Genomic DNA, 20,727 nt, shown 5'->3' on the forward strand with positions numbered 1-20,727 from the left:
GTTCAGTATATTTGGACAGGGCATCTGAGAGCAGGATTGAGAGAGAGAGAGAGAGAGAGAGAAGCATTACCTTGTAATGTATTTTGGATTTTATATATATATGCGTGTGTGTGCGTGCGTGCATGCCTGCGCGCGCACACACACACAGTGTCTATAAAAAGTGTATACACCCCGTTAAAATGATAGGTTTTTATGATGTAAAAAAAATGAGAGCACAATAAATAATTGCAAAACTTTCTGCACCTTTAATGTGACCTATAACCTGTACAATTCAATTGAAAAACAAATAAATCTGTTAGGGGGGGAAAACATAAAAAATAAAAAACGTACAATAAGCTGGTTGCATAAGTGTGCACACCCTTAAACTAATACTTTGTTGAAGCAACTTTTGATTTAATTACAGCATTCAGTCTTTTTGGGTTCACACCTGCCATCAATTAAAATGACTCTGATTAACCCCAAATAAAGTTCAGACATTTACTCAGTTGCTCCTCCAGCAAAAGCCAGGGTTCACAGAGAGCTTACAAAGCGTCAAAAGGGTCTCATTGTTGAAAGGTATCAGTCAGGAGAAGGGGACAAAAACATTTCCACGGCATTAGATATACCATGGAGCACAGTGAAGACAGTCATCAAGAAGTGGAGAAAATATGGGACAACAGTGACATTACCGAGAGCTGGATGTTCCTCCAAAATTGATGAAAAGACAAGACGAAAACTGGTCAGGGAGGCTGCCAAGAGGCCGACAGCAACACTGAAGGAGCTGCAGGAATTTCTGGCAAGTACTGGTTGTGTACTACATGTGACAACAATCTCCCGTAGTCTCCATATGTCTGGACTATGAGGTAGGGTCAAAGATAAACATCCAGGCCCGGCTAAATTTTGCAAAAAAAAACATTAACTCTCCCAAAAGCATGTGGGAAAATGTGTTATGGTCTGATGAAACCAAGGTTGAACTTTTTGGCCACAATTCCAAAAGGTATGTTTGGTGCAAAAACAACACTGCGCATCACCAAAAGAACACCATACCCACGGTGAAGCATGGTGGTGGCAGCATCATGTTTTGGGGTTGTTTTTCTTTGGCTGGAACAGGGGCTTTAGTCAAGGTGGAGGGAATTATGAACAGTTCTAAATACCAGGTAATTTTGGCCCAAAACCTTAAGGTGTCTGCTAGAAAGCTGAAGATGAAGAGGAATTTCATCTTTCAGCATGACAGTGGCCCTAAAAAAGTTTTGGAACGGCCCAGCCAGAGCCCAGACCTAAATCCAATTGAAAATCTGTGGGGTGACCTGAAGAGGGCTGTGCACAAGAGATGCCCTCGCAATCTGACAGATTTGGAGCGCTTTTGCAAGGAAGAGTGGGCAAATATTGCCAAGTCTAGATGTGGCGGGCTGATAGACTCCGACCCAAAAAGACTGAATGCTGTAATTAAATCAAACTTCAACAAAGTTGCTTCAACAAAGTATTAGTTTAAGGGTGTGCACGCTTATGCACCCAGCTTATTGTACATTTTTTATTTTTTATGTTTTTCCCCCTAAAAGATTTATTTGTTTTTCAATTGAATTGTACAGGTTATACAGTACATCACATTAAAGATGGGAAAAGTTTTGCAATTGTTTATCGTGGTCTCATTTTACATCAGAAAAACCAATCATTTTATATATATATATATATATATATATATATATATATATATATATATATATATATATATATATAATTCTATATATTAAATATATGTATGTTCCTACCTGTTTATCATGGTGTCAGTTGTACTGATATGAAAATGTTGATGCAGACAGAAAAAGAGAGACGTACAGATAGAGTGAGAGAGAGAAGGAGAGAGTCTGACGAAGGCAAAAAAGGACTCTAATGTGCAGCTTGTCAGAGCAGAGGCCATTCTTAGACACACACATTACTCTTTTTTAGGGTCCTCTGTTGCTAAGGGCCCTCTTTGTCTTCAGGCACACCTTCTTATTGCCATGGCCACACATTTTTACGACACCAAAACTGTAAATGCTACCAGATCCAAGAGAAGAGACAGGCAGAAAAGGGAAAGGTTGAAACAGAATCACAGGCAGGCAGTGGTATTTCTGAAAATAGACTTTGACAGGAACCAGTTGTCTTATCCACAATGCTGGGGGCAAATCTTCATTTTGGATCATGTCCTGAGGACAACATTCTGAACTTGCTGCAAGCTACAATCCAGAGACTACAAGAGCTATTAAATTCAGAGCGAACTAGCAGCACAGAGGCACCGGGATCAGAGTTTCTCCGAGCCTCTGTGCATTCTCTTGGGCTTGGAGATTCAGCAAGGGCCCTTCAGAAAGTTCTCCATCTCTTTAAGGATTGGAGTGTGTTCCACACACAGAGAGTCGGCTCCCTGAGAGAAGCACTAAGCACAACAGTGCACACACTGGAGCGAGACAAGCACACAAGTCATGGACACATGCTCCCAAAGAGAGAGACTCAAGCAAAACAACCGGGTAAGTTGTGTTGGTGAGAGCAGGTCATTCTTAACTTTTTGTGCACGCACTTGTATTTTGTTTACTTGTACCCAGTGGCATGGCATATAAAAGATTTTTGTAATCCATTTCCCTACAGGATCCTCCAGAGAAGGTAATTTTCACAAACATGTCTTTATCAATTATCTCATTCAAAGTGTTTTGGGAGACGTGCATGGTATCGAGAAGACACTGTTTTCAATCACAAGTAAATTTGACAGAGCAATCGCCATCATCTCTGGAGCAAAACTGCAAAGTACAGAAGCTGAGACAACAAGGTACGGTCTCGTGGTTCATGATCTCATGGCTGATTCAAAGGACAAGCTCGTGCTTCCACAGATATTTTCGAAGGAGCAATGTGACCCTCAAAATACTGACCAAGAATACACCTTAAATGGTTCACCCCTTTCAGACATTCAGAAATGTGTCCTTCAAAGCAACCCGAATACAAAAGCAGAGCCCCATGCTGCGTTTGAGAGAAAGACTAGTCCACATGAACTGTTTAATGAAAGTCCAAATGACCTTGTAAGACAGGAAGAGGACAGCATTCTGTGTGAAGTGCTAAAGAGCCCAAGGAATGATGGCCATCTTGAAGAGGATGTTGCAGAGGTGAAGAAAGAACCTGTACAGGAGGATGAAAGAGACAAGAAGGTAGAGAAGATCGGCACAGTGGTGATGGAAGAATGTATGAGCTGGACACAAAAGTGTATTACAGTAGGGTAAGGTATCTTTTGGTGTTTTCCCTGCTTGACCGTGCGAGTGTGCCGTACATTTTCCATAGTTTCAAACTTCAGACATGTCTACGTTGACTGTACCTGTCTGTAACTAGTCTCAAATTTTAAGCTACAACACACTGTAAGTGCAACATCAGTGAATTAATCACAAATATGAGTTCATACTAACTAATCAGACTTACTGGCACAGAAACAACAGTTAAAGCGGAATATGGTTTCTAATTGCAATTTTCCTACTTGAACACCCAGTAGACTGAGAAACTTGGGATTAAGGATGACACACCAGTTTATGAGATGTGACATTTCGGTATAAATCAACTTTTCACTTTCCCAGCACCAATAGTCTTGACTGTACATTTTAATGGAGAAAATTTTTCAATCTTCTTTTTTTTCAGAGTTGTTTCTAAATAAGTGTCCCATAAAATATAGATGGAAATAAGTCTTTTGTTAGGTTATGTTCACACCACAGGAAATGGTAATAGTGAAGTCTAAATGTGAAAAAAATAAATATACTGATGCATATTCAATTCAATTGCAAGAGGTGCTGACGTATATTTGTTTTTAACGAATCAAAGAAAAAGCGAGGGCCTTTCTGTGTGGAGTTTGCATGTTCTCCCCGTGTCTGCGTGGGTTTCCTCCGGGTGCTCCGGTTTCCCCCACAGTCCAAAGACATGCAGGTTAGGTTAACTGGTGACTCTAAATTGAGCGTAGGTGTGAATGTGAGTGTGAATTGTTGTTTGTCTCTGTGTATCAGCCCTGAGATGACCTGGCGACTTGTCCAGGGTGTACCCCGCCTTTCGCCCGTAGTCAGCTGGGATAGGCTCCAGCTTGCCCACGACCCTGCACAGGATAAGCGGCTACGGATAATTGATGGATGGATGGATGGATGGATGGATGGATGGAAAGAAAAAGCTGGGTGAATATCTATCTCTGTTTTGCAGGAATTAAGTCATTAGTCTAACTTTTGGTATGTATGATCTTCCACTGTGCAACTAAAAGCAGCATTAATTAACATTTGTAAAAATAATAATAATAATAATAATAATAATAATAATAATAATAATACATTGAAAATGTCTGTCATTATGCAATTTGAAAAGCAATTTCCAAAGGATCAAGAAATAAAATCATCAGTCAATTTACCCTGGTCAGGGTTATGGTGGATCCAGATCCTATCCCAGAAACATTGGGTGCACAGTGAGAGAGAGAGAGAGAGAGAGAGAGTAACATTCCCTAGATGGAAGTCCAAAACTGGGCAACATGCACATACACACATGCAGGCAATTTTGATCAGCATGTCCACCTACTGGCATCTGTTGGGAGCTAGGGAGGAAAGCTGCACAAACACTAGGAGAACAAGCAAAACTCCACACAGACAGTACACTGTGAGAAATAGAGGTACAGTAGGAGTCTATTTCTATCCTCCAAGGTACAATCTACACTAATGTACCCCTACGGCTCATTATTAGACCTCAAGGTAACTATGTGTACCTTTTAGGGCCAAAAAGGTACATATATGATCCCAAGTAGTATATAGGAGGTACAAATAAGTACCTTACAGGGTGCTGCCCCACTGACAAGCCATTGTACCCCTAAAGGTGCAATAATATACTTTTTTCTATTCTGAGAGTGTACCCCAGGTTCAGAATTGAACTGAGGACCCTGGAGCTGTGAGGCAGCAATCACTACACCCCCATGCCACTCACTTGAGGCAGTTTCACTAATCATGCAGTATATTTCCTCAATGACAAAGTTAGACATTGACCAAATGCTTGATCACTTGTCAATAAATCGGGTCAAATTAATTTCCCACCCTCAACCTTCCCCAGCCAACCCCTTGCGAGTTCACATCCTGGGTCTTGATCCCCACCTAATCCAGACACAGCTGACCAGCTCCAATATCTGTATACCTACAAAGTGCGCTAATATGGTAGTTAACTTAATAAAATGTCTACTATAACAACACAACAACCACCCATTCCATATGGCTTTCAATTCATGCTTAGCAGAATTTCAAGGATGATTTTCATTTCATTCATTTGTGTTTTTATAGTTTCCTGAGCAGATATGATCATTTGCACGTGCAACATTTTCAATGCATGTTCTGAAGTAAATCTGGCTATAACACTTGGAATGAATCCAAACCACTTTTTCTCACAGTTTAACAGATTCAGCAACATCTTCCTCCAAAGTCCTGTGCTATATAACTGCTCCCCTGGAAGTCACAAAGGTCGTCACATGTAAGGCAGTGGACAGCCTCAGCTCTCTCATGGTGACCGGGTCAGAGGAGCTGGTCAGCAGTGTGCTCAGACTTGACAAGTTCAGCAACATGAAGTGTCCGTTCCCACTTATTGTAGCCATACCTTTTCGGGCTTGTTACCACCTGAATTACCGTGAGGCTGTGGTGAAAGTGGTGGACCAGGAGCAGAGGATCAGTTATGTCACTCCAGCTGCCACCGAGGGCATCTATGGAGGCCGCAGGGTCTATGACAGCAAATCACATTGTTTGGTTATTCAAAATCATGTCATTAGCATTGATTTATATCAGTAGATGTGGTTTTTTTTGTTTGTTTTTTGTTTTTTTTTTCTCTCAGGGTACATTCGCAGCAGTGAAGGTGTACACTCTTGGTGTATTTGCAGTCTTATCACGTTTGCAGAGGGAGACATTCACAATTCCAAAGAGAGGTCTGTGTCTCAAATTGAGTATAGACTCCAGGATATGCCTCAACTATCCACCTGGGTCTTTCAGCACACCAGTGGTTGCCCAAGCAATGGTACTCTCATAGTCATGGGCTATGACTAAGACATTTCTAATGTAATCATAGATCTGTAGATCTGTCACTCATAGAAATAGAGTCATACATTCATGCATACTATACAGTACCAGTCAAAAGTTTGGACATGCCTACTTATTCAGAGGTATTTTGACTATTTTCTACGTTGTAGAACAATACCGAAGACATCGGAACTATGAAATAGCATCTGGAACATATATGGAATTATGTGGTAAACAAAAAAAGTGTTAAAAAACAAAATATGGTTCATATTTTAGAGTCTTTAAAGTAGCCACTGTTTACCTTGATGACGTTTTAAACACTAGTGGCATTATCTTAGCCAGCTTCATGAGGGAGTCACCTGGAATGCTTTTCAATTAACAGATGCCTCATCAAAAGTTAATTAGTGCAATTTATTGTCTTCTTCATGTGTTTGATGTCAAACAGTAAATAACAATAACACAGTAAATAGCCCTATTCCACAACTGTAGTAATCCATATTATGTCAAGAACCGCTCAACTAAGTAAAGAAAAACAATATCCATCATTACTTTAAGACATGAAGTGACTTTTAATTAATAAATATAAAGAAAGACTACTGAATTAGAAGCTGTGGCCAAATTTTTTGATTGGTACTGAATACAGTGGTGCTTGAAAGTTTGTGAACCCTTTAGAATTTTCTATATTTCTGCATAAATATGACCTAAAACATCATCAGATTTTCACACAAGTCCTAAAAGTAGATAAAGAGAACCCAGGTAAACAAATGAGACAAAAATATTATACTTGGTCATTTATTTATTGAGGAAAATGATCCAATATTCCACATCTGTGAGTGGCAAAAGTATGTGAACCTTTGGTTTCAGTATCTGGTGTGACCCCCTTGTGCAGCAATAACTGCAGCTAAACATTTGCGGTAACTGTTGGTCAGTCCTGCACACCGGCTTGGAGGAAATTTAGCCTGTTCCTCTGTACAGAACACCTTCAACTCTGGTTGGTGGGTTTCCTCACATGAACTGCTCGCTTCAGGTCCTTCACAACATTTCCATTGGATTAAGGTCAGGACTTTGACTTGGCCATTCCAAAACATTAACTTTATTCTTCTTTAACCATTCGTTGGTAGAACGACTTGTGTGCTTAGGGTCGTTGTCTTGCTGCATGACCCACCTACTCTTGAGATTCAGTTCATGGACAGATATCCTGACATTTTCCTTTAGAATTCGCTGGTATAATTCAGAATTCATTGTTCCATCAATGATGGCAAGCCATCCTGGCCCAGATGCAGCAAAACAGGCCCAAACCATGATACTACCACCACCATGTTTCACAGATTGGATAAGGCTCTAATACTGGAATGCAGTGTTTTCCTTTCTCCAAACATAACGCTTCTCATTTAAACCAAAAAGTTCTATTTTGGTCTCATCTGTCCACAAAACATTTTTCCAATAGCCTTCTGGCTTGTCCATGTGATCTTTAGCAAACTGCAGATGAGCAGCAATGTTCTTTTTGGAGAGCAGTGGCTTTCTCCTTGCAACCCTGCCATGCACACCATTGTTGTTCAGTGTTCTCCTGATGGTGGACTCATGAACATTAACATTAGCCAATGTGAGAGAGGCCTTCAGTTGCTTAGAAGTTACCCTGGGGTCCTTTGTGACCTCACCGACTATTACACGCCTTGCTCTTGGAGTGATCTTTGTTGGTTGACCACTCCTGGGGAGGGTAACAATGGTCTTGAATTTCCTCCATTTGTACACAATCTGTCTGACTGTGGATTGGTGGAGTCCAAACTCTTTAGAGATGGTTTTGTAACCTTTTCCAGCCTGATGAGCATCAACAACGCTTTTTCTGAGGTCCTCAGAAATCTCCTTCATTCATGCTATGATACACTTCCGCAAACGTGTGTTGTGAAGATCAGACTTTGATAGATCCCTGTTCTTTAAATAAAACAGGGTGCCCACTCACACCTGATTGTCATCCCATTAATTGAAAACACCTGACTCGAATTTCACCTTCAAATTAACTGCTAATCCTAGAGGTTCACATACTTTTGCCACTCACAGATATGTAATATTGGATCATTTTCCTCAATAAATAAATGACCAAGTATAATATTTTTGTCTCATTTGTTTAACTGGGTTCTCTTTATCTACTTTTAGGACTTGTGTGAAAATCTGATGATGTTTTAGGTCATATTTATGCAGAAATATAGAACATTCTAAAGGGTTCACAAACTTTCAAGCACCACTGTATATTAGACACCTAGATAGCCAACAGTAGGTCATTCATTCATCTTCAGGAAGTATTTTATCCTGGTTGTGGTAGATCCAGGGCCTGGATGTGATGCAGGAATACACCATGGATGGGATACCAGCCTGTAGCAGGGAACCACACACACACACGCACCACATAAATACTTTCATTCATTCATTCCAAACAGTATTGCTCCATGGACCAATGTTCATTTTCACTTATCTCATCTCATCTCATTATTTCTAGCTGCTTTATCCTGTTCTACAGGGTCGCAGGCAAGCTGGAGCCTATCCCAGCTGACTACGGGCAAAAGGCGGGGTACACCCTGGACAAGTCGCCAGGTCATCACAGGGCTGACACATAGACACAGACAACCATTCACACTCACACCTACGGTCAATTTAGAGTCACAAGTTAACCTAACCTGCACGTCTTTGGACTGTGGGGGAAACCGGAGCACCCGGAGGAAACCCACGCGGACAACATGCAAACTCCGCACAGAAAGGCCCTCGCCGGCCACGGGGCTCAAACCCGGACCTTCTTGCTGTGAGGTGACAGCGCTAACCACTACACCACCGTGCTGCCTGGTATTATTATTATTATTATTATTATTATTGTTATTATTATTATTATTTCAGGCTTTCTATTTCTATATAAGAACCAAAGGTATTATTCATTTCCTCCAGGCAATATCTTACTGATATTCATAGAATGCTTTTGGAGAACAATGTACTAAATCCATAAACAGTAGTCTCTTATCAAGTCAAGTCAACTTTATTGTCAAATATGCTATACATGCTCGACATACAGTACAGATGAAATTTCAGTCCTCTCTGACCCACAGTGCAAACAGGCAATGCAATAAATAAAAATAGAATAATTGAAATAAACAATATAAACAGTATAAACACTCTAGATAAGAACTAGACATAGACTAAACACTCACATATACACACACACGCATATTTTATTTAAACTTATTTCATAGTTTTGTAATTAGCTTTTTTCCCCCAGTACAATTTAATATCTCATCTAATGTAGCTATCTAATGTGTGGAGAGAAATTTGACTAGATAACGCAACTGTTCAGCCAACTTAGCTTAAGCAACACTAGATAATAAATGAAATATTTAAAGGCCGTTGTTCTCGTAGGGCGGCACGGTGGTGTAGTGGTTAGCATTGTCACCTCACAGCAAGAAGGTTCTGGGTTCAAGCCCAACGGCTGATGGAGGCCTTTCTGTGCGGAGTTTGCATGGTGTCCGCGTGGGTTTCCTCCGGGTGCTCCGGTTTCCCCCACAGTCCAAAGACATGCAGGTTAGGCTAATTGGTGACTCTAAATTGACTGTACGCTGCAAAAAAAAAATGACATCTCAGCAAGTTAGAATATCTTGAAAATAGCTGAAACGATCTCACATTTTCCTGTTCGAAGAATACAAGGCACCAACTTGGAAATTTTTAAACCTACTTCTAGATTGTAACCAACTTATTTCAAGATGTTTTGTCAAGTATAATTATCTGTCCATGCAGCAAGATCATTTCATTAGTATTAAATAATTTTCTCGTCAAATTCAGTTTTCAGTTTTTTTTGCAGTGTAGGTGTGAGTGTGAATGTTTGTTTGTCTCGATGTGTCAGCCCTGCAATGACCTGGCGACTTGTCCAGGGTGTACCCCACCTCTCACCCATAGTCAGCTGGGATAGGCTCCAGCTTGCCTGCAACCCTGTACAGGATAAGTGGTTGCAGATAATGGATGGAGTTGTTCTTGTATCATGTAAAGCAATGAAATTCCCATGACACTTACATTGTTAGCATTATCATTGCATCCATAGATAACCATTCATCATACCAGCACAGATTAGGAGTAACCATATGACATCCTATTGGCTTTATATTGCTTTGTGTAGAAAGACAACATCACCTGTTCATTGTCTCTAATAACAGATCAATTTTTCAAAACCCTGTTTCATCCCTTTCCGCTCCTCAGGTGCAGCCTGTAGATGCCATGCTCTTATCTTCACTGAAGTGTAGAAACGATTCCTACCACTCCATCCTGACCACTAGCCCTCTGCTGTATCTGAATCACCCGTTAACTGTAAGCCCTCTACGACCTTTGACCCTAACACTGCCTTGTCCTCCTAACCCTAAAAAGATGAAGACAGGAGAGGAGAAGAGCTGCACTTACTCTGGTAGCACAGCTCTTATGCCTGACACCATCTCAGCCTATCGGGTCAGGTAGAGGCATTGAGTGCCTTTTCCTTTGTGTGGCTGCAAAGCAATATCTTACTTTAAATGAGATAAAGTGGAATAAGAAAGTGAAATTATATACAACTCAAACATATTGAATTTTAGATAGATAATTATAGTATAAAGAATATTTCATAAATATGATTTCACTGCAGTTTTTTTTTTAAATAAACCCTTCCGTTCTATATTTACATGTACTTTCTTTCCAAATAAGGGTTTTAAGTGCTTCAGTGAAGGCATCCCAAAAGGTGACTAAAGAGCAGCTGGCTGTCCTGGGCTGGAAAGATGAGCACTGGAATGTTCTGGATAAAGTCACTGTGAGAAATTTACAGAATGACCTTGTTTCTTTTGAGGTCTTGGAGAACTATGAGCGGTATCTACTCAATACCACGGCGAAATATCTTCACTGAGAGGTTCTCTGTTTCCGGTATACGTTTGCGCTGATGGAATCTTCTTCTTTTCTCTAGGCTGATCGTCCTTCGTCTGCTCTCTTCTGTAACACCTTCATGCTTGGTGTCTTTTGCTGAGGAGCTGCAGGAGTCAGTGAGAACCTGTACAGTATCCATAGCCATCCACAAAAGACAGAAGGACCCCAGCAGTGTGGTTCTGGCTGTCCTGCCCAGTCGAGATCTGAGCTGGGGACTGGCTGAGCTTCATGCCCAGGCTTACTGTGGGTCTCCAGAGCAATCTGCAGAGATACTGATGAGGGAGGGAGAGCAGCTGCTGCTAAAATTCAGTGGCAACATTAGCAGCACAGGTACCTAAAGGGTCATGTTTGATCAAAGGGGTTGCGTTGGAGCCGTATGGGAAAGTGCAGTTCATCTTCACATGGCATTATTCCCTCATCAAGCAGCTTTCCCTAAACTTTCATCATTAAGCTACTGAATTTTAGCACGACTTTCACAAAAGATGTATAATAAGTAGGAAATAAAACATGATCCGGCATGATGTTACAGATAAATAATTAACAGCAGGTCAGTGTGATGCGGCCTGATATGAAGTGGATTATTTTACAATAACCCAAGTGTTTTATTCTTCTTATAAATTACAACCCTAATTCCAAAAAAGTTGGGGCACTGTGTAAACTGTAAATACCATACTGTTTATAAACCATATCAAGAAACACCGCCACCTTCTCTGGGCCCGAGCTCTTTTACGATGGACTGAGGCGAAGTGGAAAATTGTCCCGAGGTCTGACGAATCAAAAGTAGAAATTCTTTTTAGAAATCATGGACACCACGTCCTCCAGGCTAAAGAGGAGAGGGACCATCCGGCTTGTGATCAGTGCACAGTTCAAAAGCCAGCATCTGTGATGGTATGAGGGTGCATTAGTGCACATGACATGGGTAGTTTGTACATCTGGGAAGGCATCATTAATGCTGAATGATATATACATGCTTCAGTATGCTGCCATCCAGACAAAATCTTTTTCATGGAAGGCCTTCTTTCTTTCAGTAAGACAATGCCAAACTGCTTTCTGCCCATATTAAAATTGCATGGCTCCGTAGTAAAAGAGTCCAGGTGTTAAACTGGCCTGCCTGCAGTCCAGACCTGTCTCCCATTTCAAATATTTGGCGCATTATGAAACGCAAAATATGACAAAGGAGACCCCGCACTGTTGAGCAACTGAAATTGTATATCAGGTAAGAATGGGACAACATTTCTCTTTCAAAACTACAGCAATTGGTCTCCTCCATTCCCAAATATTTACAGAGTGTTGTTAAAAGTAGAGGTGATGTAACACAGTGGTAAACATGCCCCCGTTCCAACTTTTTTGAAACGTGTTGCTGACATCAAATTCAAAATGAGCATATATTTTTCAAAAAACAATTTAAATTTCTCCATTTCGACAGTTGATATGTTGTCTTTGTACTATTTTCAATGAAATATAGGGTTTCCGTGATTTGCAAATTATCGTATTCTGTTTTACAGCGTCCCAACTTTTTTAGAATTGTTGTACAACAGTTGGCCAATAATTACGTTTTTTATTGATTAAAGAATGACACATCATATTATTTATCCATATATACAGTAGTTAGTTAGTTCCTGTTAGCTCTTGCGTAATACAGCTATAAACAAGTGTTACCTCACAAACCTCTGTTTATTTAGCATGTTGTCTCACTTGGAATTAATTAAACAAAGAAATTCAGCTTATTGTGTTACAGTAAAACCACAGAACACTGTGAGCTGAAGAATTTCCAATGTCAGAAAACGCAAGGGAAAGCTTTATCTCTGTTACAAAGCCCTGACACTCAATGCTTCTTTAAAAAAAAAAAAAAGGCTAGATAAAGCCCTGACACTCGTCATAAAAGGTTTTACCATATCAATGATTACTGATTACTTATTGCCAAAAGGTTTTTTTTTTCTGTGTGTGGTTATCGAATTATTTTGAACATGTAAACATATTCAATGACAAAGCAAGCTGTTAGTGTAAATGCATATACAGTGCAATTTAGGTTCTTGTTCAGATTTGTTTGAGCATGCACATGTTTGTGCAGGTGACCAGTATACAGAGCCTCACACACTCACATTTCACAATCAGAGGAGGAACTGGCTCTATCTGCAGCTGAAGGAATTGGACCCGTTTGAAAACTACAGATCACCTCAATATAAAGGCACGGCTCTACTTTTCCAAATCCCTAAAGATCAGCTGGTATGGAGGGAAGACGGAACTGTTATATCAGAAGACTATTGCTTCGGACAACCAGTCTGTAAGCTGTCACTCACTCTTCCAAAGGTGAAATAATACAAACGAGTTTACGTTCCAATAAAATTACAATGCTTATAACATGTTCACATCATTTTTACTTCCAGAAAGCCATATCCACAACTCTTGGAATGTATTAGATGTAATTCTGAGTGATGCTTCTGCCACTTTCCTTGACTAAATTCTTAGATACCAAGACAATTTCACTTTCGCTCAGAGATCTCAAAGAACATGTTCGAACAAGGATTTGTTATTGTCTTGTTTTTCAGACTGTGAAAACTCTGTCTCAACCAATCAGTGCACAATTCTTGCAGCATGATCAGACAGGTAAGTAGAAATACTCAAATCCACCCTCTCTATGAATTTTTATTCACCCTTATCTTCACTCTTCTTCTGCCAGAGCCACTCTGTGATGAGCTGCTAGCCTGGCTCTGTAGTGAGCTGTCCGAAAAAGATGCATCCCTGCTGGTCATGTGCCTTCGCCTGCGCCGTTCATCTGTCCAACTGGCCAAACTCCGAGCTCCAAACAGCCTCACGCTGCAGATTTTCCACATCCTGACCACATGGAGACAAGCTCTGCCTACCATTACTCCAAAATGTCCTTTGCTTGCCCACTGTCTGACTCGGATCGGTAGGCCAGAGCTGGCTGCAGAGCTGCTAAAAAAAAGGCCCGGCTGTGGACAGGAGTGAGAAGAGACGTGCAGAAACACAAAGATGTACAACAGTCCATGGCCATCCACTTGCATGAGATTAAGGGCAAAACATGAAACAAAAACTGTAATTATGTTTAAATTTGAACTCTAGATCTAAAAGATGATGTTTATTCTGTTCATTCTCAGTTGGACAGTAATTGATCATGACAGAAAGAGAGACAACAGGTTTGTAAGAAGGATATCTAAATATGTGCTTGTGTTACTGTGAGAGAAAATAAGCACCAATCAAATATCAATTCAGTTCAACAAGCTTTACTGGCACGACCATATACATGGACAGTATTGCCAAGGCAAGTACAGGAAAGAAAAGAAGTAGGCTTTATTTGTCATATATGCATTACAACACAGTGAAATTAATTTCTTCACATATCCCAGCTTGTAAGGAACCTGGGGTCAGAGCTCAGGATCAGTTACAATACAGTGGCCCTGCAGCAGAGAGGAGAGAGTTAAGGGCCTTGCTCAAGGGCCCAACAGTGGCAGCTTTGCAGTACTGGTGCTCGAACCTCCAACCTTCTGATCAGTAACTCAGAGTTTTAACCGTTGAGCCACCACTGCCCCTTAATTATAACAAATCACATTTATGATAATTAAAATTTTCATTTCCACAGACCGGGCGGCACGGTGGTGTAGTGGTTAGCGCTGTCACCTCACAGCAAGAAGGTCCGGGTTCAAGCCCCGTGGCCGGCGAGGGCCTTTCTGTGTGGAGTTTGCATGTTCTTCCCGTGTCCGCGTGGGTTTCCTCCGGGTGCTCCGGTTTCCCCCACAGTCCAAAGACATGCAGGTTAGGTTAACTGGTGACTCTAAATTGACCGTAGGTGTGAATGTGAGTGTGAATGGTTGTCTGTGTTTATGCGTCAGCCCTGTGATGACCTGGCGACTTGTCCAGGGTGTACCCCGCCTTTCGCCCGTAGTCAGCTGGGATAGGCTCCAGCTTGCCTGCGACCCTGTAGGACAGGATAAAGCGGCTACAGATAATGAGATGAGATGAGATTTCCACAGACCCTGTTGTATTACAAAAAAGTGAAGTTGCAGGCGCATACCAGCAGATGGCAGTGTTGTAACGTTAATAAGCTCCATTTTCAAACGCTCAATCTCAAGCTTACAGTTTATTATCAAATTCATAGTATGCCTTAGCTCACTGTAAAAAGCCTATGTACTGTATGATTATAAGACCTATTTTAAATATGTACACTCTAAAAAACCCACTGTGCTAAAAAGAACCCAATGTGGGTTGTTTTAAACCCAGGGACTGGTTAAATATTGGAATTGGACAGAACACACAGTGAGTTAAAGTAAACCCACCAAGATGAGGTGCTTGACCAAACCATATATTGGTTCATTCTGACAAGGATGCCGGGATAAAATTACCTAGAAATTTGGTCTGAATTATCACCCCGGACAGGGCTCAAAGTCAGAAAAAGGGCAGCAAGTGCATGATTTTTTTTCCCGGTCCTTTCCAAAATATGGAAATGTAGAATTAAAATTAACGTACTAATAGGAAGGTAAGTACTTAACTATGTGTCCTGTGTTGGTGAAAGTGATATGCAATTGCCATTTCTTTTGTGTCAGCAAAATTGTCACTCACATTATCATAGGCTTGGAAGACATGCAAAGCAATAAAACACTGGTGCATTATTAGGCTTTTTTATTGTTAAAGATTTAACATTGAACAGTGAAAACTGAACTTTGAACAAATAATTAAATAGCCTAATGGACAAAATGATAATCAGTCCTTCCTCTCATAAGGTAGAAGCCAGGGGCCTTAAAGCAGTAACCTTCTGGGGGCCATGTCCCTGTAGATATTAATGACCTCATTGTGATTTATGGGTATGTCTTTTTCAATCAAGAGGAGAAGGAGATCAGAGAGCCTCTCTTCTTTGCATAGGCTTCTGAGTACATTTTTCACAAGCTTTAGCTTGGAGAAAGACCTCTCCACTGTTGCAGTGGACACTGGAATCGTGGCGTATATTCTCATCATTTCCTCCAGTAACAGGTCAGACAGTAACAGGTCAGGTCACGTCAGTTAACAAGCAGATTATTAAACTACAGAGACTTAAATTACTTGCACAAATGTCATGTACATACAGTTTGAAAGGGCTAACTGTTAGACCATAACTCACATGTTCAAGCTGCCTCACTGTCACGTCTCCTCTGTTATCATTGTGGCAGCGCAGCGGCTTCTTCCCTCTCACTCACGTCTGCGCGCCCCCTCTCTCTGGCCGCACTCGAGCGGAGCAGCAATGGACAGAGAAGCAGCAGCTCAACGCACACAACGACCCCGGATTATAAGAAAATTGGTAGATTGCCGTGGAGTTTTTGTACTGCTGTTGTTTTAAACTTCTAACAGGACTGTATTATTTATTATTAGGATTATTATTATTATTATTTTAAAAGGGCAACACTTAATTCGAGGCAAAAAGGGCAGGGGCTCAAGCACCCCTAAAGCCCTATGTGTGCACGTGCCTGACCCCAGAGGTTTATCCATCCATCCAATATCTGTAACCGCTTATCCTGTACAGGGTTGCAGGCAAGCTGGAGCCTATCCCAGCTGACTACGGGCGAAAGGCGGGGTACACCCTGGACAAGTCGCCAGGTTATCGCAGGGCTGATACATAGAGACACACAACTATTCACACTCACAGTCAATTTAGAGTCACCAGTTAACCTAACCTGCATGTCTTTGGACTGTGGGGGAAACCGGAGCACCCGGAGGAAACCCACGCGGACACGGGGAGAACATGCAAACTCCACACAGAAAGGCCCTCGCCGGCCACTGGGCTCGAACCCAGGACCTTCTTGCTGTGAGGCAACAGTGCTAACCACTGTGCCACCCCCCCAGAGGTTTATATTGACCTTTTTTTTTTTAAACTTATCAATTATCTTATTCATTTCAGGCTTACACAGTTGTTTTTTATTATTATTATTTTATGCATACTTTGAGTACATCACAGGGAAATAAAACATACCAAGTTTTATTTCACAACAACATTTTATCACATTAATTTATTACAACTAACAGTTCAGGCACAGTGGTGTAGTGGTTAGCACTGTCGCCTCACAGCAAGAAGGTCCTGGGTTCGAGCCCAGTGGCCGACGAGGGCCTTTCTGTGTGGAGTTTGCATGTTCTCCCCGTGTCTGTGTGGGTTTGCTCCGGTTTCCCCCACAGTCCAAACACGTGCGGCATGGGCAGCCTTGGACTGAGGTTGGGCTGAAGTGCCCTTGAGCAAAGCACCTAACCCCCAAACTGCTCATTGCTCACTTGTGTGTGCATGTGTGTGTGTTCACTGCTTCAGATGGGTTAAATGCAGAGGTTAAATTTCATTGTGTGCTTAAGTCTGTGCTTGAGTGTACGTATGACAAATAAAGGTTTCTTGGCTTGGCTTCTTCTTCTTCATACTCTAAAATAAAGATCGACTCCAAAAACAGATAAAAACAAGATAATTATAAGTCATACAAATAATAAGTCATGGATCATTTCATTAAAAGATATAAGCAGATAGACCCATGTATTATCTGGCTGCTAAATGAACCCAAGCACAGATTTAATGTGAATCAAATTCATAAAAAAGTATAACAGTCTCAAAAAGACTCTGTGTGTGTGTGTGTGTGTGTGTGTGTGTGTGTGTGTGTGTGTGTGTGCACTAAGGGAGCCTATGGTGGCTAAGTTAGGAGTTAATTGTGTATTCAAAATTAGACTCTGCCTCCAGATTCAAACACTCATTGGGGAAGAGAAAAAAGAGAGAGAAAAAAACAGTTACGCACATGCCAGTGTTGATTTCAAGAATGTTACTGTAGATGATGGTATTTTGTTTCCCAGCCTGTACGCAACCTCTTGGAAGAACTCCCAGGTGGAGCCACAAGGTTTGGGGAAATTTATGCTGAAAACATAAAATGCTTGAAAACATACTTCAACAGCCCCCAGCAGGGATTTCTCCTTCAGTGTTCGGCCCACGAAGATAACAAAGGCCCGTGAGCAGAAATGTTCCTCTCCTAGAGCAAGGACAGATGGGTATGGCCTACTGACCGGTGCCTGTTTGAGGTATAGACCCCTTTCACATAATGTTACGTATCACATGATAATTACACCTGGGGGTCAAACAGACATTGTCTTTCCTGTAAGCAAGGCTTAATCTGTCTTCACTATGGTTCATTTTTGCACTGTTTTTGGTTGTTCAAATCGAGAAATAGATTAAAGGTATTACCATCTTCCCGGGGCGACACGGTGGTGTAGTGGTTAGCGTTGTCGCCTCACAGCAAGAAGGTCCGGGTTCGAGCCCCGTGGCCGGCGAGGGCCTTTCTGTGTGGAGTTTGCATGTTTTCCCCGTGTCCGCGTGGGTTTCCTCCGGGTGCTCCGGTTTCCCCCACAGTCCAAAGACATGCAGGTTAGGTTAACTGGTGACTCTAAATTGACCGTAGGTGTGAATGTGAGTGTGAATGGTTGTCTGTGTCTATGTGTCGGCCCTGTGATGACCTGGCGACTTGTCCAGGGTGTACCCCGCCTTTCGCCCGTAGTCAGCTGGGATAGGCTCCAGCTTGCCTGCGACCCTGTAGAAGGATAAAGCGGCTAGAGATAATGAGATGAGATGAGACCATCTTCCCACTATCAAGAAAAATGTTAACAAAGAGATGCAAATGCTTCAAGAACAATGAAGAAATGAGTGGTTAAAGAGAATATGACGAGAGGAGCTCCGCCTGAAAACTCCAGAGAAATTTGTGATTGTATTTAAAAATGTATTTAAAATACTGTAATAGACAGTCGGAAGTGAGAATGGAAGAGTATGCTTAAGAATCTCGTTTTATTATTTCTGCTCGTATTTGAGTTAGCGTCAGATGAACCAGCTTCCTTATTCGACACAGAAAACCCAGATTGGTTTCAAACAACTCGGGACATAACTCAGTAAAAATCCAACAAGGAGCGACATGCACGATATATCCCAAAAGAACAGAAAACATTAAAAGCAGAGAGCGCTGGAGCTTTGTTTCTGTTATCAGAGGAACACAGTCCTGTGCAAAATGTGACCATGGAGTCAGAGTGTAGTAATGAACCTACAGTCCGAGAAAGTTCTACACACACACACACACACTGAACTTGACAACGGCTGCATGCATGTGCAATGGAAATAAATCGACAAAGGCAGGAAAAACTATTTTGGATAAAATTGTTACTGTCCGTTACGCACTTATCAGCCTGTGTGACTCAGTTGTGCCTTTTGAATTGAGAATAAATGAAGAGGGAACTGAACATTAACCATTTATTGAAATTATTATAACAAGGGTGATTATAGTTATTATATGACTACAGCTACAACTGGAATGTGCTGATTCTGTTAGTGTTTGTAATTATTGTACCATCCATTATTAGATAAAATTAAAATAAAATCTTACAACATTGTTTGAAAGTCTCAAGCAAGATATTTTGTTATTTTACAAATAATAACACTTCAGATATTGTTTTAACAATAATAAGCATCACTGTATAAATGATAGAGTGCAAATAGCTGTGTAAGATGTCCTCGGGGTTGCTGAGACACGGAAGGGTGGGGATACCATCTAGCCCACAATTCAGGTCGGAGTCCTTTGAGAGTAAAAGCTGATGTCGGGAAAATTATTTACACAAAGCTTTTCTTGCTTTTGTAGTTTTTTTAACTGTTCTTCTGTGTCGGAACTCTTTGGGAAAAAGAAGGTATATTCCAATATGTAGCTAATGCTAATGCTAGGCCACAAATCTGCACTGTCACTCCAGTTGTTTTGAGGAATTTTGTATGGATCATAACCACTAAAAAACTCTAATTTCCACGTATATCTATCCTTTGCTTCTTTCTGACTAAGATTATCCAAGTAATCCGGTAGTAGAGCTTTTTTAGCTGTAGTTTTGTTCAGACAACAGCAACAGATGCCAGACATCTTTAGTATGTAAACAAATTTCGCTTGTCCCTAAGGTACAGGGTAGCGACATAAATGTGACATCAGTGCAAGTGGTCTATTCCACCATACTGGAACACAAGGACAACCAAAACAAAGACTCAGGATGGGTTCAAAGAATATCCATCCATTATCTGTAGCTGCTTATCCTGTTCTACAGGGTTGCGGGCAAGCTGGAGCCTATCCCAGCTGACTATGGGTGAGAGGCGGGGTACACCCTGGACAAGTCGCCAGGTCATCACAGGGCTGACACATAGACACTGACAACCATTCACACTCACACCTACGGTCAATTTAGAGTCACCAGTTAACCTAACCTGCATGTCTTTGGACTGTGGGGGAAACCGGAGCACCCGGAGGAAACCCACGCGGACATGGGGAGAACATGCAAACTCCACACAGAAAGGCCCTCACCAGCCGCTGGGCTCGAACCCAGGACCTTCTTGCTGTGAGGCGACAGTGCTAACCACTGCACTACCGTGCCACCTCTTAAAAGAATCTCATCTCATCTCATTATCTCAAGCCGCTTTATCCTTCTACAGGGTCGCAGGCAAGCTGGAGCCTATCCCAGCTGACTACGGGCGAAAGGCGGGGTACACCCTGGACAAGTCGCCAGGTCATCACAGGGCTGACACAGACAACCATTCATACCTACGGTCAATTTAGAGTCACCAGTTAACCTAACCTGCATGTCTTTGGACTGTGGGGGAAACCGGAGCACCCAGAGGAAACCCACGCAGACACAGGGAGAACATGCAAACTCCACACAGAAAGGCCCTCACCAGCCGCTGGGCTCGAACCCAGGACCTTCTTGCTGTGAGGCGACAGTGCTAACCACTGCACTACCGTGCCACCTCTTAAAAGAATATATTTTTAAAATAGAT

General features: G+C 41.6%; 1 protein-coding gene across 1 annotated transcript; it reads left to right on the forward strand.

Annotated features, from left to right (window-relative positions):
• The first annotated feature begins 2,131 nt into the window (after window positions 1-2,131).
• On the forward strand, window positions 2,132-16,485 carry dthd1 (death domain containing 1). Its single transcript, XM_060919550.1, has 10 exons — window positions 2,132-2,483; window positions 2,602-3,220; window positions 5,396-5,717; window positions 5,830-6,009; window positions 10,242-10,489; window positions 10,716-10,874; window positions 10,969-11,258; window positions 13,000-13,238; window positions 13,478-13,535; window positions 13,609-16,485. Exons 1-10 carry the CDS (start codon window positions 2,132-2,134, stop codon window positions 13,896-13,898), a joined length of 2,757 nt encoding a protein of 918 aa, XP_060775533.1. The 3' UTR covers window positions 13,899-16,485.
• Window positions 16,486-20,727: the final 4,242 nt, after the last annotated feature.

Source organism: Neoarius graeffei, chromosome 1 (genome assembly GCF_027579695.1).
Source record: "Neoarius graeffei isolate fNeoGra1 chromosome 1, fNeoGra1.pri, whole genome shotgun sequence".
NCBI classification, from domain to species: Eukaryota; Metazoa; Chordata; class Actinopteri; order Siluriformes; family Ariidae; genus Neoarius; species Neoarius graeffei.

Bases quoted from the DNA above. Each gene is read 5' to 3' on its own strand.
- dthd1 (XM_060919550.1), top strand. From the start codon at position 2,132: ATGCTGGGGGCAAATCTTCATTTTGGATCATGTCCTGAGGACAACATT. The intron at 3,221-5,395 runs GTAAGGTATCTT...TTTTTCTCACAG, and splicing joins CAAAAGTGTATTACAGTAGG to TTTAACAGATTCAGCAACAT. The intron at 10,875-10,968 runs GTATCTACTCAA...TCTTTTCTCTAG, and splicing joins GTCTTGGAGAACTATGAGCG to GCTGATCGTCCTTCGTCTGC.